The following is a 24,982-nucleotide window of genomic DNA, read 5'->3' as shown; positions in this document are numbered from 1 at the left end:
ACTCAGCAATTCCATTTCTAGGTATTTAACTGAAGAAATCCAAAACACTAACTTAAAAAGATATATGCTCTCCTATGTTCATTGCAGCATTATTTACAATAGCCAAGATACAAAAAACAAGCTAAGTGTCCATCAATAGACAAATAGATAAAGATGCAGTGTATATATACAATGAAATATTATTCAGCCATAAATAAAGAATGAAATCTTGCAATTTGCGACAACATGGATAGACCTAGGGGGCATTATGCTAAGTGAATTAAGAGACAGAGAAAGACAAATACTATATATTTTCATTTACATATAAAAATCTATAAAAGTAAATGAACATGATAAACTCATAGATGCTGAGAACAAACTGATGGTTGCCAGAAGGAATGGGAATTGGGGGGTGGAAGAAAAGGTGAAGGAATTAAAAATGCAAAATTCCAATTATAAAAACAGTCACTGGGAGGTAAAGTACAGCATAGGAATATAGTCAATAATATTGTAATAACGATGCATGGTATCAGATGGATACTAGACCTTTCTGAATGATCACTCTTTAAGTTATACAAATGTCTAAATCGCTATGTTGTACATCTGAAACTAATATAATATATATCAACAGTAATTGATAAATACAAAATTTAAATACTAATAGTCAACATTTTTAAGCATACATTATCTCATTTGACCCTCAAAATAATCTTATGAGATAACCATATAAAAGCTTCTCCTAGTCTTTAAGCCCACCTTAATTTTTTCCTCCAGTATTTGCAGTAAACACCGCACTACTAATCTTCACTAAGCATTTACTATATGCACTTTGGAGAAGAAAACAGGCAATATTTGTGAGATGAACTGGAAGAGGACTGAGTTTGGAGTTAAGTACAATATATATAGTCACTATATGGTATTAAATTAAATTAGTCAAACATTCTAAGCCTAAGATATTCCATCATGTCTCATGGGTATAAAAACCCCCATCTCACAGAATTGTGAAAATTTAGTTTACTAATCTATGTGAAAGTGCTTGATAAACTATACACATAAAATACAATGCTACTGTTAACCAACATTTCCATAGTATCTACCATGGGCCAACTGCTGTAGTAAGAGGTATATGACAATGCATGAGTCCTGCCCTAAAGAAGCTCATAATCTTTTACCACACCATTAAGTACTTAATTCCCAATAATTGTTCATGTGTAGCTTTGTCTTTCTAAGCCACCTGAGGAGAGAGTTCCAGTCATTGTTTTCTAATACCCCGTGATACAAGGCACACAATAGGTCCCAAAGCAGAGGTTGATTGGTTATTCAGAGGGAAAAAAATCTAATAAATTTCCCTTTAATGAAATGTTCACAGTTACTTTTGTGACTTCTAAAATTACTTTCAACTTAAAAACTGAGTCAATAAATGTTAAAATACATACAATAATTTTACTTTTTTAAAAATGTTAAGTCACAACTGGCTTAACATAGAGGTAAATAAAATTTGCTACTTACCTAAGTGCAGAGAATGTAAATCCTTTCAATCCATCTTTGCACCTAAAACAATAAAATTTACAATGAATAAATAACATTTCTTGAGATATAAAATAATATATTAATTAGCTATTAAAATTTTTCTGAAAAATGATTATTTTTTTAAAGGTAAAACTCTTTTAGAACAATAATCGGAGCAGTACAAACCAGTACAAACAAACAACAATGAAGCAAGCCATCTCACAAAAAATGATTAAAATGATAGTGTTTTCCTATGCCATATTAACATAACTTAAGGCTCAATTCTCAGATCTGCAGGTTGAGGAGAGATTTAAGTAAATCTTCTAAGGGCTCCATGTGGACTTGAAATGAAGGTTAGGAATGGGGCATTCTTCATTCTACCCTATCTATGGGAGAGCAATTTGTTTTGAAGTAAAAGGGCACATACACCTGCTGGGTACTATGTATAGGTCAATTCAAGGTCCTGACTTCTCCCTACTTATTAATTCAATGAATGCAGAGCTATGTAGAGTTGGCAGGCACACAAAAAAACTTCAAGTTTAGTTCAACAGTTTGAACTTCTGAGTGAGCCCAATCAGATAACATAGCATGGGGAACAGGGTGGGGGTGGGGGGAGATCAGAGAGAGAGGATTCCAAGTAATGTTTAATGAGTGCTTCCTATTGCTGGGCACTGTTTTGGGCCCTTTATATGTGTTTTCCCTTTTAATTATATCACAACTCTATGAACAGTTGTTTCTCCACTCCACAGCTGTGCAGAGGCCTTGCGAAATGCAGCAATTTCCCAGGTGTCACAAAATAGCAGTCAGAATTCAGGGAAAACAATGTTCATCAACTTAAAAGTCATGGCTTTCTTTTATACCTCCCCCTGAAAAAGTATGTTCCTTTTAATTGGAGAAGACTCAAACTACATGACGATTAAGAAAAAAAGTCAGGAATGCAAAACATATTTTAACAAAATTTTTAAATGAGGACATTACTTTACAGGTCTTAATGGTCCTCTTTATAGGTATAATCAAGTTCCCAAAGACTCTTTGGGTGACCTAGTATCAACGTCCCTTGGAGAGCTATAAAGATTGGTGATATAATGACGTTCTAATATATGTTAATATGACCCTGGCTATTCTTGGATAAAACACATAATATAACCTCAAGTCTAATTGGACAATTCTCTCTGTATACCTTATTACAACAAGTCACAAAGAAAATGCACAAAAACAGAAGAAATCTGTCTTACAGTTTTAGATATGAACATTTTATTGGAGTACATATAAAATCTCAGAATTTAATCCGTGTGCTCAGAAATTTTTTAAACACTTAAGAATTCATAGCAATTAAGCAACATGATCTACTTGTGGTCATCTTAAGAGTGAGAAATGTAACCACAGAATTTAGCTAACACACTACATAATTACCTACAGAATGAGCGTAAAGACAAAAGAATTCATATGTTAAGCTAAAAATGTGCATGGGAAAACTACAACATTAAAAATCTTAAACTTATCTTTTTCTATCTGAAGAAAGTGTTTCACAGTAATTTAAAACCCATGATTGAGTAATTTCTAGATAGGTGGGGTGGTGAGGGAGGAGGCTAATAGTCTATAGACCAGAAAACAGAAAGCAGCATATTGATTAAAAGATGATATACAACTGCAAACAAATTTTGGCTTTAGTATGTTATTGTTAAAAGATGGCCATTTATCTTTGTGCAACGCTGAATAAAGGATTCTGACAACTTGGACTAGTCAGGATTGCATATTGTGATCTTCAACAATAAATCAAATTGCAGACCAAACATCAAAAAGTGGCTTTCAAATATAAAAGGGCATATACAAATGAATTTGCAATTTCATTATGATGGAAGTTTGGTTCTTTCAGCAGAACTCTGTGGGAAGCACTTCATATTGATAAAGTCTTAGCCCTGATTCAAAAGGGGCTATTCTTCTTCCATTCATGTGTATAAGGTCTGTTAGTGTAATTGGGGGTCAGATGCCTATGTCAAAAGAACAAAAAAGTAATTATTCCCATTAAAAGAATCTTTAAAATAGTAATTCTGCCCTGCATTTTGACACCAAGAGTATTGTTTGAGCCTTAACCTAACTGTGAAACACTATTGTACTCTGTATTAAATGTAAGAGGTATGACATAAACAAAAAGATTTATACAAAGCAGACTCCATTAGAAGGTTCCTCACTATTCCATGGCTTTGGTTATTATAATGTAAATTAAATCACATTCTCCATTCATATATTGAAGCTCCCTGATTTATTCAACAAATATTGACTGAGTGCCTACTATGTGTAAGCACTGGTTTAGGTTCTAAGGATATAACAGCGAACAATAGAATCCCCTGCTTTCAAAAGGCTGACATTCTAGGTTGGGGAGAGATCTAATTTAAAAAGTAAATATACGGTGAGGTACAAATAACATCCCTTTTTTATTACAAAATCATAAGTATGTAATTCTGTAACATAACAATATCACACTCAAGCATACCATATGACATTTAAGTGAAATGCTCAAATTAAAACTATAAATTATTACACCCATATTATCACCTCACCAAACCACACTCAAGCAACCCTTACTTCTGCCGGACCCTGTATGTCATGTGATGATAGCTGATGTGGCAAAAAGTAGAATAAGCGGAGAAACAGTGATGGAGTCAGATCATATCTTTTCACATAGTGTGGTCAGAAGGGCCTCTCTGAGCTGAAACTTGGTGATTTGATCAGAAATCTTACCAAGTTGAGGGAAGAGCATTTCAATTTGAAGGAAGAACAAGTGCATAGCCTGTGATAAGGACTCTGCCTGGGATGTAAGGAGAACAAGAAGTAGATTCCTGTGGCTGGAGCAGAGCAGGAGAGGGAAACAGTGGTAGGAAATGAGGTCATAGTAATAGCTATGGAGGGAGACAGTGGTCTACAATTCTTACAGAGCCCTTAGGCATGCTAAGGAATTTGGAAGGTTCTCAGCAGAGGAGTGACAAGATCTGTTTTAAATTTTAAGATAATCACTTTGGCTGCTGGTTGGGAAACAGACTACAGGGGGCACGGTTAGAAGCAAGGAGGCCGAGTCCCAAGAAAAAGATGGCTGTGGCTTCACTAGATCACCGTGGTGGAGGCTGAGAGAAGCGGGAAGATTCTGAATGTATTTCAAAAACAGAAGTGGTGAGATTCCTTGATGGTTTCAATGTGGAGTAAGAGCAAAAGTGAGAACTTACAACTTACTGAAATATTTTCAGTTTGAGAGAACAGAATGATAAAATGTCCATTTACTGAAGTGAGAAAGACTATAGGAGAAACAGGTTTCAGGAGAAAATCAAAGTTTCGTTTTGGACATGTTAAGTTTGCGGGGCATAAGAGCTATAAATGGGAATGTTAAGGAAACAAGCAGCTGGCTATACAGGTTTGAGTTCAAAAAAGAAACCTGATTCATGTGTAAGTTATACTTAAATCCAGGGGCCTAGATACAGTTATCTAGGCAATAAGTGTTGACAGAGAAAATATGCAAGAACTGAGTGTATTTTATTCCTCTGTAACTTACAGTACAGGAAATTTCTTCTACGGAAGAAAAATATATTTTTTCCTAATAAAATCATTCTCTTATACTGTTTAATTTTTAGTTTTGAGTGTACATAAAGACAATGCATTTAATTAATGTACACATAGACGTTTCTCTTAAAGTTAGTCTATACAAATGGCAAATAGTATGACTCAACCCATTGTCACTGAACCTCTCTATATTTGCAAAGTTCTCTTCTATGTATGACATGAAAACAAAGCCAGGGAAGACAAGGAAGAAAATGTGTAGCACTACATCAAACAAGTTAGCTGATATACAACTAATGACTATGTACATGAAAGTATAAAGTTGTTTTTTATTATTATTATTATTAGAATAGTATTCTTGGTGAAATGCCAACGTTGTGGGGAAAACTCACAAAGACAAAATAATTTTTTCAATTAGAAGTGTTGTAAGTGATAGTAAAGAAATGAGTTTGTCCCAAAACATTCTTTTCTCATGCTTAATTTTCATGAAATTACTTTATGAGGTACTTTTGTCTTTACAATAACATTGTACCAGCAGATGTCGCTAGTAAACCATTTTGGAAGACTGTAGCTCTTTGATTTGATTTTCTTTTTTATATCCAACATTCTGTTACGTGTTTCCCCTTAAAAACACATTCATAAGTATGAAAAAATGTTGTTAATCTTAGTTAAATTGCATTAAGTTCTCCCAAGTAAATATTTTAAGATTAAACTTTAAATGATAGGTGATTCTTCTTCTATAGTGGAGCAGGATTTGTCACATCAAAACATGCCTCTTTGGCATATTGCTAATTTTTTTAAAACTGAAGTAAAATTGGTTAATAACATTATATAAGCCTCATGTGTACAGTACAACCTTATAGCTCAATATCCTTATACTCTACTGTGTGCTCACCATCAAAAGTCTAGTTTCCTTCCCTTACTATATATTTGACCCTTTTTACCCATCACCCTGCCCTCTCCCCAACTCCCTTTCCCTCTAGTAACCACCATTCTGTTGTCTCAATCTATGAGTTTGTTTTTGTTTTGTTGGTTTGTTTCTCTTTTGTTTTATATTCCACATATGAGTGCAACCATACAGTTACAGAAAGTAGCCAAAATGATATAACTCAGTTTTTAGTAGGCTAACTATGAAAATATAGAATGGGTTAATGGGCATCAAGGAAGATACAAATTTTTACTCTCTGTATTTATATTTCATTTTGAATTCTTTTACAAGTATACATTTATATGTAATTTGTATAATCTGTTTAATTCAAAACATCAACACTTGAACATTTAGGATGAGATTAAACAGTATAAAAGGTATTCATCTCTATTTTACCAACTCAGTGATAGAGAATGTAAATCTCAACAAGTCAACTTTACTAATTCTGGTCTAAAAGTTATGCTAGAAAGTATAAAAAATTACCAACTAAAATAAATGGTTTAGACTAGAATTTTTGAAACTATGATCCCAATGAACATGGGTAATTACGTGTTTACAATGGAAAGAAACATTTATTAAATATCAATTTCAGAATTCTTTTGTCCCTTTTTACTCACTGAATTGGTTAGAAGGAAATTCAAATATTGGGTAAATATCACATCATCTCCCTTTCTTTAGCGGACAATCATTTATTGAGCACCTAATACACAGATGATGCTGTGCTGCCAATCACGTCAGGACTGCAAAGATAAATTATATACCGTATCTGACCATAATAATAAAAGGCATCCATAAAGCCCTCTGTATGTTTGTCAAATAAGTGAAAATAATCTTGGCTAAAAGTTATACCACACAATTTCTTTTATCAGTAGTTCTTTCTAGGGGCTTAATTACTGTATTTGTACTTTAATCCAGCTTCAGATTTCCTTAGCCCAGAATTTTATACCATCTCCTTAAATGATTTGCAAAAAGGAGTATGTCCAAAATCACAATTAAATGTGCTAAAAGATTGGCAAGAAAATAAAGACAAGTTGCATTTAAAAGTACATTTTAAATGTACATTGATAATTCTTAAAATAGTTTAATATATTCTCATACCAATTATTAGATTACATCTAATATACTGATTATGTCATATCTAATATATTGATTATATCACTCAGTATCATAAATAAAAGTTACATTCTTATATGTCAACAGAATTATTTTTAAAAATTTCAAGTAATGGGGGGTTTGAAAAGAATGACATAAAAACTTAATTATAACTTATAGTTACAGACAATAGCTGGATATTCAAAATTTTGATTTAACTACCAAGTTATCATTGGTAATAAAAACATAAATACATCTGGAATAAATAAAACTGGAAAGTTTAATTTGAAAGTTCAGGAAACAACAGAATGCCTATTTAAATATCTCAAATTTGTTACAGTTATCTTCATTTTAAAGAACTCATGAAATTTTATATTGTTCTTTTTCTTCCTCACCGGGGGACACATTTTTATTGATTTGAGAGAGAGAGAAGGAAGGGAAAGAGAAACATAGATCGGTTGCCTCCCATATGCACACTGACCTGGAATCAAATCGCAACCTAGGTATGCGTCCTCCCTGGGAATCAAACCCACAACCTTTTTGGTGTATAGGCTGATGCTGCAACCAACTGAACCACACCACCAGGGCTATATCATTTCTTTTTAAGTTAAATTTTTCTTATTTTGTTTTTAAAAACCCAAATGAAAGAATGAAACACTTTTTATAATTTTCCTAATCCATTTTCAAATGTCAAAGTTCACCTTAATTCTGTTATAATTTAGCAATTAAAACTTGATCAACAACTATAGACTTTGATTGACACCTATTTATCATAAGAATATCAAAAAAAGACTGACATGGAATTAAATTATTTTTGTTTTGTTTTGCTTTTGTTTTTTATTCAATCTTTATTGTATTTGTTCCATTACCTTTTAGTTCCCTTACACTCCCCTCCCCCCAGCAATCTCCACACTCTTGTCTATGTCCATGAGTCCTTTTTCCTTTTTGCTCAATTCCACCATCCGCTAATCTCCTCCCCCCATCTTACTTGTCATCCTGCTCTCTATCTATGAATCTTTCCCTATTTTCCTTGTTAGTTCAGTTTGTTCATCAGATTCCACATACAAATGAAATCATATGGTATTTGTCTCTCTGTGACTGGCTTATTTCACTTAGCATAATGTTCTCCAGGTCCATCCATACTGTTGCAAAGGGTAAAATTTTCTTCTTTTTTACAGCTGAGTAGTATTCCATTGTGTAAATGTCCTACAGTTAATTATTCGTTTTTTTCTTTTTTAAAAAAATTTTCAGCGTTCTAATCACACACATATACTCTAACAGGTTAAATCAATCATTTCAATTTTCTACTCAGAACCTGTGGTGCACAATTAAAATAAATTATATTGCTTACATATACACAACAGGTTTTCCCTCGTAAGTCCACTATTGTTTGAATAGTAAAATAGACTGAGAGAATTCAATTTCAGCCTTCATATGGCACTTGACACGAGAAAATGAGATAACTAATGCTATGTTTCTATTTTAAGAAAACTCACAAAAATCTGAAGTTGGAATAGCAGCAAATTAAGAAATTTGGGGAAGATCATTTTGTCAGTTCCAGGAACATGCTATATATCTACAAGATAATTTCCAATTGGATTCCTTTACACAGTAAATTCTCCTGGTTGTTAGAAATATTGCTTTTGATTCTGGTAAATATTGTACAGTACATTCATTTCATACAAAATGCAACATTGTTTGTTCTCAAGAACCTAAGGAAAGCGGCTGAAGCAGGCAGCAGTTATGGGTAATCAAGTGTGATTGTAATTCCCAGATGAATATTGTGTACTTTTTTTCTGATTTGTCCTAAATAGAAATTGGAAACATTTGGAATCCAACTTACTGTAACAACTCCAATAGAATCAGATTTCTCCCTAAACTTGAAAAGACTGGAACTGTTTTGTTTTGCAATCCAAACTAAGGAAGGTCACGCTCCAAGATATCTTCAATTGCTAAGGAACTAAGAGTCACCTTCAGACTATCTAAGAGAAATGTTAAATAGGATGAAATTCCCTCTCAAAATGAACTAGTGATAGTGACACTAGTCAAACTTGAAATGTCATGTGTTCAGGCTCGACAAATTAACTGTAGGCAAAAACCAAATTTAAGATCAAAATGGTATTTCATGTAAACCCAGAAATAACTTAGCAAATTTTTAAGATCATGGCACTGCTATGGATAAAATTATTTACATTAAATAAGATTAAAACCACAATACTGAACTAACCTATTTTTAAAGACCTCAAAGCAGGCAAGTATTTTCAATTTTTCCTCCCCCATAATGGTGGCAAAAAAGATTAAAACAAATGTTTTCAATTATATAGAATCTTTGAATCAACACAGATTTATTTTCAAATGCATGTCGGTATCTATGTCATTAAAATAATACAGTGGTGTCAATGTGCCTGCTGTGTCCATGGAGACACTGAGGCTGCGGAGCTCATGCCCGAGGCACTGGGGCTCCGGGACCAGGAGGATGTCACTTCCTTAGTTCTGGGCCACTGTCCAGACCATGAGCAAGAGGACGCTGCAGCCCACCTTGCCTGCCCTCACCCCGACGCCGTCAGCAATAACAACTTCTTAAAGATAAGCATGAACAGGTAGGTGTGAAAGTCGGTGTCCAAACCAGAGGCTGCAATGGCCTTTCTTTTACTCTAGAATATACAAAGAGGAGAGTCCGATGAAGTTGCTCAGGATGAAGTCAGTGTTCATGGATAAGAAAGCACAACTAACACTTAAGAACAGAAATAGACTCTATTGAAGGAGAATTATCCACTGAGTTTGTGTTCAATAACCCAACACCAAAGGAACTCGTGGCTGTGGAGAAAGCTTTGATAGTTAACTCCACAGGACTGCTCTGGCTGTGAGCTCCAGGAAAGTGTGTGGAAGCCCTGGGCTGACAGAAGAAACCATGTGGCTGTCATGTGCTTAAGGTTTATAATGCATGACCACCTTACGAGGAAAATTAAGCGATACATTTTGAAAATGATGCCAGCGTGTCAGATTTCAGAAGTGATATTTGTATTCTTTTTAGGGGACAGAATGTGAGAAACCATCACTCTCTTTGGGTCATTTTTCTGATCTGTAAAGAAAAAACAAATCCTACCCTGTACTTAATTCCCTTGCATCCTTTGTTAGGACCAGTTTCAGGGACGGTGCCTGCCTGGAAGGATTTTGGGAAACACACCCTGCATGCTCTAGATCTCATTCAAGGGACCCGTAGAATGGCTTGAATGTACATTTGCAGGCAAGACTGATGGTTCTTAAAATTCAGAAACAGAAAGTCCTGAGCACCGGGTTGACATGGGGGTGCACTTTTTTCCTACACAAGCTTGGCACAGCCTTTCTACCATTTTTAATCCACAATTTCATTGTCCGATGCCTCATGTGCTCACACTTTAACAGCATCAGACAGTGCTGATCAAACAGCAGATCAAAGTATCAAAGACTTCCGTGAACTGCAGTGCAGACCAGTTTTGAGTGAGGACATCAAAAGCTTAGAAATATTCTGCCCACCATTTTTCATCCATTTCTTTTACCACCCTAAATGTCTACTCGAGGTGTATCTCAAGCCGACTCAGATCCTTTTATTTGAAAGGTCTCTTGCAAGCCATCTAGCCCACCCCTCAATTCTGTATCTGAGGGAGCAAAACCCCAGGGAAGCAGAAGGGCTCACGTCTCCCCTTCGTGTCGCCGGCCTAGCACTCTGACGCAGGCAGTAAGGCAAATGGTCGGTCTGGCTTCTCCATCTGATTGACATTCGATAAGATTTCTCTGCAATTTGATGGAGACCATATTTTTATTTTGAGTATGAAGAATCTTATTTTAAAACCCATTTATGTGAGTTACTAAGTTGTTTCTTTTAAACTATGAAGAAATGGTTTATATTAGCAGGGAAGGCGCTGTAGCAAACCAGAAATAGCCTTTTGGAATGCAGTAGTAATTGTGATGCAGCACGTCGGGGTCTTTTCACTGCATGCTATGTCCAATTATTAAAAATTTTAAGTCTAATATTTTAACCTAACACTTTCTTGCCTGTTTTTCTCTATAATAGTGTTCCTTTCATCATTTAAGTATTGATTTTCCTGGGTTTGACATGTTAAGTGTTTTATGAGATGACATGTATGCCTTTTAAAAAAGCCAATTCTTATGAATGAAGTAGCTGAGTTTCTTGGCATGTGTCATATTTACTAAAGTACCTGTCAAAAAAATGCGCCAAAACCTAAAGCATCTGCTTTATGCTCATGAATTTTTATTAATATAATTTTTACCCCACTTATAATTTATGTAATACTGAATGTATGTAGTGATTGAGTTGTCAATTGAAAAAATGTTCCTCTTTGAGATCATAAAAAATAAGGCAACTGATTTACATATTGAACAAAATGGCAGCTATTTGAAACTCTAACATTAAGCTATACTTGTTCATAAACTGATATTTATTTAATATCAAAGTTCAAATCTAAAATAAATAAAATATGTAGCAGAGCAAAAACAACATTTTGGAAACTTTTGGAAAACCACTATTTTCTGACTGAGAACTATAGTGTAACCTACTCTAAAAAGAAAAGCATTCATTTCAAATATTTCGGCTTACTTCATTAATCTCAAAGATGATAAATTTAATCTGTGGTATGTATAATAGAAATTGGGCAACTTAACACACATTGGAATCCTGCTGGCCTGTAGACGGTATTAGAAAAATGGAATATTGGAACTAAAGTAACCTGAAAGACTTATATGTTACAGATTAAGAAACTAAGACCTAAGGAAGTTAAGTGATGTGCTAGAAAAGAGCATTTGGTCCCAGACATCCTCTCACACCAGTAAAATTATTTTATATCCCCATCATCTAACTGTGCCTGCTGAGCCAGTATGGAGTACAGAGAAGTAGGCGGAGCTGTAGAAGAGAAGTCACAGATCACCTGGATGAAGAGAGAGCAATGCTCTTCCAACTGATACTATGCAAAGACTTTACCAGGTCCATAAGGGCATAGGCAGTTTTAAAGGAACCGACTTCCAATTTCTCACTTCCACACGTCTTCCTAGCTAAACATGATTTGACTGAAAGTGTACTCTGGTCAGGAATCCACGCTGACTTCCCTTATCCACCTCCTCTTCACTATAGCTATTTTTCACATCGGTCTCTCCAGAATTGCCTGGAAAATCATAAGGCCTATGCTTGGTATTAATTTACCACCTTTATAAATTTGAAGTCCAAAAGCACCTCAATCCCAAGCATGAACACAAAAAACAGTACCAAATTGAGATTTCATTGTTTAATATTATACATCAAGTAAGAAACTGAACTTCTGAAAGAAATTCATGAGACCGCTTTCCCCTCATCCGTCTCTCTGTAGCAAACTGTATCATTACTTTCCAACACACCACATTTCCTCACCTCGGCCTCCATCATCCTGGTCCGTCCACATGCCACGCCCTCTTCAACCAGCCTCCTTTTTCAAGAGAATTCCTACCAAGTCTATCAGGAATGGCAATTCTCCCACAATTACAAGTGACTGTCTCTTTCTGAAACTCCCTTTGTTCTTGGTATTGGGGGGAAGAGGGGGACTTTTATTTGGTCCTGGCTGATATCATAATAATATCTAGAGTTACTTAATCTACGCTACAAAATGTGGGGTTTCTGATGGCATTTTGTATGTCCATGTTCCAAAAATCAAAGGAGCAATTTATAGAGTTGACTTCTTTAATAATGAGGCTGGGAATTATTCTGAATTTTGTTGTTATAGCATTAACTGAGTAAATTAAGGTATCCAGGAATATAATTTAATAGGCTGTATCAGTCAGGAAAGGCTAGACCAGAGAATCTCATGGTCTCTGGAACAGCATCAACATCAGATGGTAACTTGTCTAAAATACAAATTCTCAGTCCCCACCCTAGGCCTACTAAATTCAAAAACTCTTAAGAGTGGCATCCAACAATCTGTACATCTTATGATTTAACAAAATCCCCACATGATTCCAAAGCACGCTCCAGTCTGAGAACCACTGGGCTAGGTTATGTTGCAACAGTAAAATTTCAATGGCTTTCAATAACAAAACTTTATTTCTTGCTCATGCTATATGTCAAACAAGGGCTGGCTATGGCTCAACTACATGTCATCTTTATTTTGAACTTCAGGATTATTGAGAAGCATCTACTCAGATCTCTTGATTGTTAGAGCAGACGGGGAAAAAAAGGAGAATATAGGACACTAGGTTCTGACTCAAATCTGCTCAAAAGTAAACATAAATCATTTCCATTCATATTTAATTAGCCAAAGCAAATGTAAGGCCAGGCATGATGTCAATAGGGCAGGAAAGTGTAATGCTTCCCTAGGGAGGGGAAGCAAAGGTTTTTGAACAATAACACAGTCTACCATTCAGGCCAAGCATGTTATTGTTGAAGATCAATTGTATTTGTTTATTACACTTAAGGTAACTCAAAGCACAATTTCCTTCTTCCCCCCAAATCCTAACATCATTTAGTCTTTTTCAAAATAACTTCAATATGTCACTTTAACTATGATAGTCTTAAAAATCTTTGTTAATGGTTTCAGAAGTAGGCTTGTTCTACAACATGTTAATATTTATATGTAGGCATAAACGTGTGTATCCTGAGTTTTTTTCTAATCACTAAAGCATTCCGAAATTTTACAATATTCAATTATGTATCCCACATGCCTATATCGATGCATAGCATGCAAGTCACGCAGTAAAAAATTTTTATCTGTGCAGAACTAAAAACACTGTGTTTTATAGTAATTACATGTCCAAATGGATGCCAAGTTTCTTGGATTCATTTTTTTAACAGCAATTCTAAGAGGTTCTTTATATTTAGTTTCTAAAGCAATTTATTTTTTTAATCAGCTATCCCAGTACTTATTAACAACTCCCAGTGATCATCCTTAATATAAATTTTTGTTGGTTTTTTTACATTGATAATTTAGTATGAATTTACCCTTAGACATAACTATGCATTAACTGGGGTCTATACAGGAGTTTATTTTCTTAATGAGGAGCTGCTTTTTAATACCCAAAATGAAATAAAACAATGATAATATAAATGTAATATAAAACTATCAAACCCAAAGGGCAGGATATTGGGGATACTATGATAGGCATGTTTGTCACTGTACTAAGAATTGCAACTGACTGAACAAGTTGAGGCCATAAAGTTTGTTGGGTGGGGCATTATTCACATTCATTCATCATCAATTTACTCATTCATGCAGTTAAATATTTCACAAATATTTACTAGGAGTCGGCTATGTACCAGGCAGGTTGCCAAGTACTGAGGATAGCCACTGAGCATGTTCTCAGGGAGTTTACAATCCAGTGGGGTATATGTAAGTGAAATATGTACTTTCATATAAAGTACACAGTGCTACAGGAGCACAAAGGAAGGGTTCTAATCCTGGTCTGGTTATAGAAGTCACCCCCCGCCCCAAAAGAAATATTTAAGTTGATACATAAATGAAGAAGCGGAGGAAGAAAGCAGGGAGAGACAATATAGATGAGACATAGAGAAGAGGGCATGGGGTATTCTGGGAACTGTGGCTGGAGTACGGAGAGAAGGAAGCTGAGTGGAGGAAGACCTGCACAGGCCAGGCCTCGTCAAAAATGAGTCTGAACTTGACCAGGAAGGCAAAAAGTCCCAGGCTCCAAAAGAATGACTTGACTAGATTTGTGCATAACAAAGATATTCGAGGTATGGTTTTCATAACCTACTACTGAATCCTATCTCATTATATATTTCTGAACTATAATCTCACTAGTAGTTTTGTTTAAACTTTTTAAATTTCAGTTTACAAACTGAATTCCGTTGAAAGCAACATATAAAAGTCACCTGAAAATTGTACTGTTCTTTATTCTGTTTTAAGATAATGGATTAAATACAGATCAACTTTAAGACTGATTTTAATCATTGTTGATACAGTAACAAATTTGTTTAAAATAATAACTCTTTTCAAAACCACAACTAAATGATACTATTAAATTCAGGTAATTAATACTAGCCACTATAATAAACAAGCCAAAAAAACCTCAGTGCTAGTATAATAAAAATCTGTTTCTTGCTTTTCACTATCCAGCCTATGCCATCTCTGTTGCAGAGAGTGAACTCATTTCCGCCACCATAATGGAGGTCTACATATTGCTCTGTGTGTATACAATTAATAAAGTCACATCATTTAGTTCTTTCGAGAACAGGGAATGGTAATGAAAACCAGGACTACCAATAAGTCATATTGAATGCAACAGTTATACACTTCTGTGTAATTAACACTGTCTCTAGGGAACTTTGCAGCAATGGTTCTTATTCATTTACACATTCATTCATTTGTTCCACAAATAATTATTAAACATTGACACAGTAGAGTTAAAACGAAGGGCTATAGGTTCAGACAAGCAAGTCATTTAAATTCTGTCTGTTTCTCCATGTGTAAAATGCAAATAATAGCTCCTCATATGAGTATTAGACTAAGTGCTCAATAAATGTCATCTATTGCTACTACTGCTGCTATTGCTACAACAAAAACTACAAAGATAGAGGGATGGCGGTTACTGTCTCCATCACTGTGACTTTAAAGAAAATGGAATAGTTTCTACCCATATTAAATTCATAGGCTTAATCCCTGAGGTGAAACAGTGAGACATAAGAATATGTACAAATAGCATCTGCGGTGAAATTAAAACCATTATCTAATAAGGCCCAACACTACGGCCCTCCCTCCAAAGATACATATATACTCATATTAGCACATCATTATTTACAAATCAAGGACAACAGTACATGTAACACAAGCTGTCAAATGAAAAATTGACCTGAACCGGAAATGAATATATCACTATGTGAATGCAAAAACAATGTAGCACATTAGGAATCTTACTCAGCAACGAAAAAGAACAAACTGCTAACATACTCAACAAAACAGATGACTATCCCAAAAATGCTGAGACACCAGACACAAAAGTGCATACTGTGGGATTCCACTTATATGAAATTCAAGGAAAAATATATCTACTCCATAGTAGCAGAAAGCAGATCAGTGTTGCCCTGGCGCCAGGGACGGGGTTAGGGGAAGGAGCTGATCGCAAAAGGACCCAAGAGAGCTTTCAGGAGTAATGGTTAAGTTACTTGACTTCACAGAGCTTTGGTTTCCACAAATGTGAAATCAAATAATATTACTTGCCACGAGAAGACTGTTATGAAAATTATCGTTTGAAACAGAAGGTACTTAGTACGTTGTTATTGCCTATGGTTATGCTGGTTTTCTTTTGGGAAGAAAGGGGGCATGTGCAGGGGGAGTTTGATCATTCTACTACTTAGCTAGCTAATCATATGATTAAATGTTTTTAATTAAAGAGTTATTAAAATCTCAAAGCTACTCATTGAACATTAATTTTATAATCCTTTGGTATTATAATTTTAAGATGACAAAATTGGTAAATTAGCCCCAGGAAGGAAATAAGCAAAAGATAGAAAAGAACACCAAAAAAGATTCAGCAAGGGGTGGGTGGGGAGGAGAATAAGTTCCCAAATTCCATGTCTTTCTAGGGGGCTCTCATGAGAAATCTTAAATCTGATGACCCTTACCCAGCCTTACAAGTCCACTTTTGTAGATCTTTTCTGAGAGAGTTGGGTAGGAAAGGAAAGAATAGGGAACTAGTTACAGGAATACCCTGATAGTTTTTTATAAACTTAAGAAAAATGTTATTTTTCCCTCAAGCTTCATTAAAAGTGAAATTCTACAACAGGTAGAAAACTAGAATAAAAAGGTTTTAATTCATTAGACTATTTGGAAAAACTAAGTTTTTGACTATATACCTAATATATGACAATGGATTTTCATGCAAACAGTTATGCCTATTATCTTAAAAACAGAAACAAAGAAAACCCTATCTGACCAGCCTAAATGAGAAACAGGGAGGAATTAATGGTCATCCAAAAATGCAAGACCCATATTCTTTCAAAGACATTAATGTTACAAATAGAGAGTCCAGTAAACAAAAGTAAAGCTATCTGGAAGGTATTTCTTAGATAGCAGTTAAGTGGCACTGACAATTTCCAAATGTAAGGCAAAATACAGCTGCTCCTCCTTGAGCAATGTGTCATTTACTTTATCAGGGCCAACAACATTAATGACCTAGAACAATCTTAAATTTTAACAGAAGTGATTGGTTCACTTACAAATAGGTCAATAGCTATGTATGGCCTAATACACTGAGAGGATAATGCTTTTCCTTCTGATATGGGAGCATTCTTCTCCCGTATCAGACCCCATTATTGATTATGGTAAGACAGAGTCTGAGAATCTCATTTTTAATTCTGCCTCTTTCTTAAATAGTTAGAGACAAAAAGAATCAGGTTTCTGAGCCTTAGTTTCAATAAACATAAAATGAAAGAACTGAATTGAATAGTCCTTAATATTCCTCACAACTTAAATATTCTAACACAAAATATTACTCAAAACTTTTTATGATTTGCTCAAACTTGGTACAGTCCCAATCTGATTCTAGGTCTTAAATTAAAATACTGTAATTGAATCATACTAATTTTGAATGAAATGGACTGAACATTCAACTCTAGGGACCAATGAAAATACCTCCTTATATGTTCCAAGCAGAAAAATACTGTATAATTAACATTCTACCCAAAGTAAGAGAATTTCTAATACATGCGAACAAACTAAATATTCAAAGTTTCAAAATTATATTTTACCGTCAAGGGAGCTTATCTACTTCTTTTAGTTCGTTATGTGGAAACTACCTGAGTTCTGTTCAAGAAGTATGGCAAAATTAATCAGTATATTTACAGAGCGTGTTTACAGCACCAACTGTATTTGTTATAAGCTGTCTTTCTCCTACATGATCTTGCTTTACCAGCTTGGAAAGGTGGAACATACACATGAAGTATTGTACAGAAAAATGTCTCAGAATATTTAATGTATATATGATCTAATATTTAACAAGGAAATATCTTAAAAGATTTAACAAGCATACATTAAGAAACATTTAAAAATATATAGAAGAACCTAACAGGATATATATCTATTCTGCTATATATGTGTACACACACGCGTGCGCACGCGCACACACACACACATACAGACACACACACAATACATACACTCACACTTCTTTTAGGATTGTGTGTGTTCTTTTCTAAAGATAGGCAAAATAATGTAAGGAGCAATCAAAGTAGTCCTAATTACATTTTAATGCCCTCCTTGAATACCCTCTTAGCTAGTATCCGTTCCTTGTAATTTCACATTTTCCTTTGCATATGTAAATTAAAATGATGCTGAGTCAAAAGCATTACTATCATTTAGAAACGCAAAAACTAATTTTCTTTTCAGTGCTACATGATTAGGGGTCCCTGTGGAGCTTGGCTGTAGGGAAAAGTGGGTGGAAAACTTTAAGATCCAAACTAGCTTGGCTTTTCTCACTCTGAGACTCTAACTTGGTGAAAAATGTATTTTGCCTTCCAACAAGTTTATATGTGTAGGCTGTATTTTAGGTTTTCAGTATCCTATGAGACAAATACTTAATACAGAGGGATGTTTGTTTTGTTTTTATTTTTGGCAACTGTGCATTAAAACTCATCATTCTTAGAGTTCGCCCAGCGCCCTTTCCGAGAACATGCAGTCACCCAATAGCCAAGCGGCTGGCAGGCAGGCAGGCAGGCTTTGGCTTCATGGAGCCTGTAGTGGTTGCTAGCATTTAAATATAGGAATTGACTTCTGACTTCAGGCCATGCCGTGTTCTGCATCTCATTTCTGTAGAAAACTAGCATGAAAATTCAAGCTTCAGGGTCTAAAATAGGAGGGAGAGTCAAGTGAAAACACAAAAGGCAACCACACATTAGGGTAGAAGAAAATAACATTCTTATATTTCATTTGAAATAAAGTTACCCAATGTAATAGTAACACTTCACATATTTTTTTTTAATAAAAAAAATTGTACGGATCCGAACATGGAGAAAAGGGCTTCTCAAAAATTCATTCACTTCAATAAAACAAAAAATGAAGGAGAGGTTAAAGGTTATTTTTGCTCTGGAAATACAACAGATGCCTCTTAGAACTCCTTAGGAGGCGGGGGCGGGTGGAGATTTCTTTAGAAACCAGTACACTTGCAAGTCACATTTTATAAACGTCTAGCCTTCTTTAATATGAAGACATGGAGTTGAAAATATGGTGTTTACTTCTCAAGAGTTCATTCACTCCTGCTACTAATGCTACATTTGAGTCAGTATAGAACACTGGCCACCAGACCTCTAAAACACAAGATATTTAGCATATTTTGGCCTTTCTAAAAAGTAAGCTAGAAAGGCAGAAGGTAGGAATGTCTGATGGAATCTGAAAAAGACATGTAAGGGATGGAGCATTCAGGAGCTAATAGGCAGGAAAATGCAGACAGGGAAGAAAGCTTCAAGGGAAGCAGGTGACACTGTTACGTCACGTTTGTGAAGACATTTCAAATAAGTTGACACTTAGCCCTAAAAGTCACAGCATAGTACACTAATGTACAAATAACCTTTTAGCTTTGCCTACCAGAAAAGGGAGTGGCCAGCAGAATAGCCAGAGTTGAGCCCAAGGGAATGTGGGAGAGAAAATCAGACATTGAGAAGGGTTTCATTTTTAGTGTTCAGCAGCTTTCAGACCTGAAAATTCTGTTGGCATTTCTAGCTTAGGAGGAGGAGGCTTCCTGAATTACTGCTGCCACCCCTTCCACCCACTCTAACGACTGGTCTAGAGACCTATGTTTCCCAAAACAGTACAAAACACATTTCATAAATTTCCTATCTGGTATCCTTGTTTAAAAACACTCAAGTTTCATTTATTGTTTTTAATCCTCACTGAAGATATGCTCCTTTATTTTAGAGAAAGAAAGAGTGAGAGAGAGAGAGAGAGAGAGAGATGCTGATGTGAGAGAGAAACATAGGTTGTACATGCCCCAACTGGGGATCCAACACTCAATCTAGGTGTGTGCCCTAACGGGGAATCAAGCCTGTAACCTTTTGGTGCATGGGGAGATGCTCCAACCAACTGAGCCCGCCAGCCAGGGCAAGTTTCATTTACTCTTGCTAGTACACTTGAGACCAACTCTATCTACATCATTAGCACAGAATTCAAAGGCCCAAAGTAAGCAGTATTTACCAAACAATGGTCTTGGTTCGGAGTGGAGAAGGGGGGTGGGGAGAGGATGCAAATAAACCATGAGGAGAGAACTGAATAATCTAAAAGCAAGTTAACTTAATATGCCTGTTCTCAAGTTTCTCCCTCTAAGATAAGGGGTAAAACACAGCTCACCCTTAAAATCTGGGAACACATAAAATGAGGTACCACAAAATCATCTATCAAGAGCAATGCATGGAACATGACAATTATTCAGTACAGATTAATTCCTTTCTCCCTTTCTTTCATACCTTGTTTTCTACAATTTGTGGTGTTCTCTCTCCTCCCACCTTGGTGTTTAGAACTCTTTTCTCAGTCTATGATCTCGGCTTTTAGAAATCTACATCCAAATTCCAAGTTATGATTTCCATTTTGTGAACAATATTATATACGATATCTTTTCTATTTTTTTATAACCATAGTCTGTTTGAAGGACTAAAGATTAACAGACTCACAAATATCAATGAATGAGAGAAAGAGAGGACCTAAAATGATAATAAAAATAAACATCAAGGAATGAAGGATCCTAGGGAAGGACAGTACCCTTGAAGTCACATACTACTGAGATTGAAGAAACCTCTGAAGAAAAACATAGGTAGGGAATAATAATACTTATGTGGTGATGTTTTATTTGATTCTCAGAACATCCATTTTACAGATAAAAAAGACTGAAATTTAGGTAGATAATTTCTTTTCCAGGATTGCTGAGCTAAATTATTAGAGGAGGAAACAGAGTTAGAATTACGACTTTTGACTCTAAAGCCTATACTCTTTCACTGCACCATCCGAGACCTAGTGCAGGCAGAACTCACACTCTACAAGGTCAATAGCTTTGGGTAGAATAAAATGGAATCACTGAGATAAAATTAATTAACTTGAGGTTTTTAAGAATAAAAGGATAAAGGCCGGATAATAGCTATACTAGGTAGAAAGGTCCAACATCAGAAATAAGACCTAAGCATAATGAAAAATTTTTAAAGCTAAATTTTTTCAAAGCAAAGGTAGTCTGGTTCATGCCCTGATGAATAGAAAGGATTCTCCAAGAGTCGTACATTCCAAAAGAACACATTGTAAAAATCCACAATTGAGACCACAACATCATAACAATCAAGTACAAGACAATGGTTCCAGAATCAATCAGAGCACTGGCCAGAATCATTAAATGCTGGACCAGAAGTACCCACAGAGATCATTTGTAGTCTTGTATCTGCTAGAGCAGCACTGTCCAGCAGAAACATAATGCAAGCTCTATATGTATATTGTAATTTTAAATTTGCTTATAGCCATATTTTAAAAAGTAAAAAGATATGAAATTAATTTTAATAATACAGTTCACTTAACCCAATATATCAAAGATATTATCATGTCAACAAATAATCAACATAATAGAACTGTTAGTAAGATAACTTACATCTTTTTCTGTATTAGGTCAAAATCTGGTGTGCTTTATCCTTGCAGCACACTAAATTTGGAAGAGCCACATTTCAAAGGCTCAATAGCTGCATGTGGCCAGGGGCTACTATACCGAACAATGCTACTCTAGATAACCACAAAAGCAACTGCGGCCTGCACATGCTAAGTCACTTTCTAAAGATTAAAATTCATAGGGCAGTAAAAGAATGTATGATATGACTTTCTTTTTTTTCATTGATATTAGAACCACAAAAACCTCATATAAATGCATAGTCAATGTGGCCATACTGTAGCTCTAGGGAGCTGTTATGGATCAACTGAGTGAAATAACTATGATTACAGACTTTTTTTTTTTTAAGTGCTGGTATATAATTTTCAAGGGGGCTTTTCTTCTAAGGATTATAGTCAAGAAGGAAGCAATCACAAATGACCTTTCTAAAAGAAAACTGATAGGTAACCTGATACAGCAAGTTTCATGAAAAGTATTTTATTACTGAAAGTTCACATAAAAGAAATAGAATTGAGATTTTTGCAGACGTTTCTTTATGTATAAGTGAGTTGAATCTGAGAAAAAGTAAGTTTCTCTTTAAAAAAAAAATCTGTGAGTCAATAGAAATCTGTAGTCTAAGAATAATGATGGCTAATACCCTCACAGAAAATGTTATTTCATAGAACATTTTAAATTTATCACATTATGAAGAAGGTTATCAAACTTAATTTAACAAGTAAACAAGAGTTTGACAAGTCATGTAAGTCAAAACTAGATGTGAAACTGCTTACGTTTTGGTTAATAAAATAAAAAAGCAAGGATTCATGGAAAGACACAGGATATGAAAAATTATATGGTAAGAATGAATTGAAGCCTTCTCTTCATATTAATAGAGATTGTAACTTCTGAATTGGAAGCTTCAGGGAAATGTCCTTTTGCTACATACTGCAGGACTTTTCTTACAGACAGTCTACTGAATTCTATAGATTTGGCTAATTAAAATTAGAAAACTATAACTAACTTTTGAACACATACAATCCTTCCTTAAAACTAACCATTTTTTAAAAGCACATTTTGAACTCTATAATCCTATCATATAAAAAATGATTTAAGAACAGTGATTTTTAACATGAAAATCTAAAATTCTTAGAAAATAAAATGGATGTAAACTGCTTAAGAAAGACTAGGATAGGCATCTTACCCAGAACTGTCTTTTCAATCTAGATGCTATCTGAAACCTAGCCTTCTAAGAGAAAACCTCAAACAGCTGGAATCCAGCTTAGATACACAAAATAAATCACTGCCGACTTAAATCCACTGGCAAAAGCTCTAATCAGACTTCCACAAGCAACAAAACAAAACAAATAAAGAACAGTAACAACACTAGTAAACTAGGTTTACTAATTGTGCAGCAAGAGTAAAGATACAACAGCATGGAAGAAACAGAACAAAATTCTTTGTGAAATCCATGATCACCCATTCAATACCTCTGACCCTGCACTCACAATTTTGCTCCTAATACACTCTTGTAATAAAGATACAGAAGGTTTTCTCGTTCTGGTTCAAATCCTTAAATCATCTACTGGAAACTTAAGTCATCTAAAATATGATATTCGACAGAGTGTGTGTAATGAACAAATCATCTTTTAGAAAGAGCAGGTATTTAATTTAATCTTCCCTGAAAGTAAACACAGTTACAGGGGAGCAGCAGTATTGATCATGACATATAGTTTCATGTATTATTTTCTGAAATGTATATAAAACATGAAATCCTCTGCTTTCATGAAAAGTTTTCATACATTACCAAAAACAATCTTGAAATCCAAGCTGTGAAGAAAACAAGAAATAAGCTTAAGTAACTATTTGAAGCTGTTTTCTTCAGTGGGAAAAAAAATACCTTTCCAAAGAAATGATTTTCTTCAAAATACCTTTTTATTTTCCTGTATAATAAAACTCGCACAACCATGTGAAATCAGATACAGCATATGTTCACTCTTTAAAAAAGGGTGGACCAAGTGTTTATCTCCTATGAGAGATGGAGGATTAGGAAGGGATTCCTTTCTGATCATTTAGGACTTCCTCAGTTCAATAATCAATTCTTCATATAAACCTAAAGCAATGAAACAAATAGATGGAAATTGTTTCATCTGCCCCCTTCCCACTCACCAATAAGTTAGTTAAACCTCTCTGTACCCAAGTTGACCTATCTACAAAAATGGGATAATAATAATGGTCTCTACTATCCTCACGTGGTTGTTTTGAAGGTTAATTAACATATGTAAATTACTTAAATGGTGCTTGACACAATATTGTTATTATATATCTGTTAGCTATTGTAATTACCACTGACATTTATAATAATAAATAGCCTTCACTATACACTCATGTTAAAAAACTAAATGTATTTGAGAATTTGCTCAACACAAGGAGCTTTTCTCAAACATATGCAGCATCCAACACTGGAACATGGGTGCAGCCAAATATACCTGTTTATTAAGAGGCAATTTACTCCATTAGGAAATTTTAGAAAATATTTCCAAGAAAGGTTAATAACATTGTTCAATAGGAAAATAATTTTTATTTAGTTTTACCTCTTTATAGATTAAGTGAATCATTATTTTAAATAGCAACTTTATATTATTTTGGTAATTTATAAGTATGATCATATGGTCATTAACTCAAAGAATATAAAACTTGGAAGGATTTTAGGTAGAACCTCACATTTAGCAAAACTTAATTCCATCATATACATAATCTATCACATTTGCAAATAGAATTCTATAGTCCTTAGACAGTAAACGTTTCACGATTTATAAATTTTGCACTGATTGTGCCCATAAAATTCTGATTGTTTCTCCCACGCACCTTAGTACTCTTGACCTCATTCCCTATTGATGCTGAGATTACCGAACTGCATCTATAGTAAGTATACTCCATCCCAAACACCAATACACATGAAAACCAAAATGTATGTGGGCATAGCAGTGTTTCAATCAACTTTTTATTGTTGCTCAATAAAGAAATCACATTTACTGAGTATGTACCATCTGTTTTACCTTGTTTCATAATCTCAACCCTATCTGGAAAAGGATTTCTTGTTTCTTTTGTTGGTTTTTGTTTTTTTGCCTCCTTTTCTCCAGCAAAAACTAGCTGTCCCTTAAAGACAAATGCCCTGTAGCCCTCTCAAACTAAGGTTGTTTGGACCGCATTTTTCCTTGCTCACTACTTCTAGCTTTATACCGTTTTCTCCAATTCCTCAGTAAAGATCCTGATCATGTGAGGCTCATGCCGTTGTCACACCACCCTCTTTGCCTCCAAATCATTGTCGCCCTCCCTTATTTGTCA

General features: G+C 34.8%; 1 protein-coding gene and 1 pseudogene across 2 annotated transcripts in view; one reads left to right on the top strand and one right to left on the bottom strand.

Annotated features, from left to right (window-relative positions):
• The window catches only part of TMEM135 (transmembrane protein 135), a 236,295-nt gene that overhangs the window by 24,342 nt on the left and 186,971 nt on the right, over positions 1 to 24,982 (bottom strand). For both annotated transcript variants that reach the window (XM_054576405.1, XM_054576404.1), the window contains one exon: positions 1,489 to 1,530. In XM_054576405.1, coding sequence (XP_054432380.1) covers positions 1,489 to 1,530 — 42 coding nt within the window. The remainder of the gene's footprint in view (positions 1 to 1,488; positions 1,531 to 24,982) is intronic.
• LOC129072669 (iron-sulfur cluster assembly 1 homolog, mitochondrial-like) lies at positions 9,417 to 9,899 on the top strand (annotated as a pseudogene).

Source organism: Pteronotus mesoamericanus, unplaced genomic scaffold (assembly GCF_021234165.1).
Source record: "Pteronotus mesoamericanus isolate MK-2021 breed Mesoamerican mustached bat unplaced genomic scaffold, CSHL_Meso_final contig_33, whole genome shotgun sequence".
In the NCBI taxonomy this organism is placed as follows: Eukaryota; Metazoa; Chordata; class Mammalia; order Chiroptera; family Mormoopidae; genus Pteronotus; species Pteronotus mesoamericanus.
This window is presented reverse-complemented; position numbering and strand designations above follow the sequence as displayed.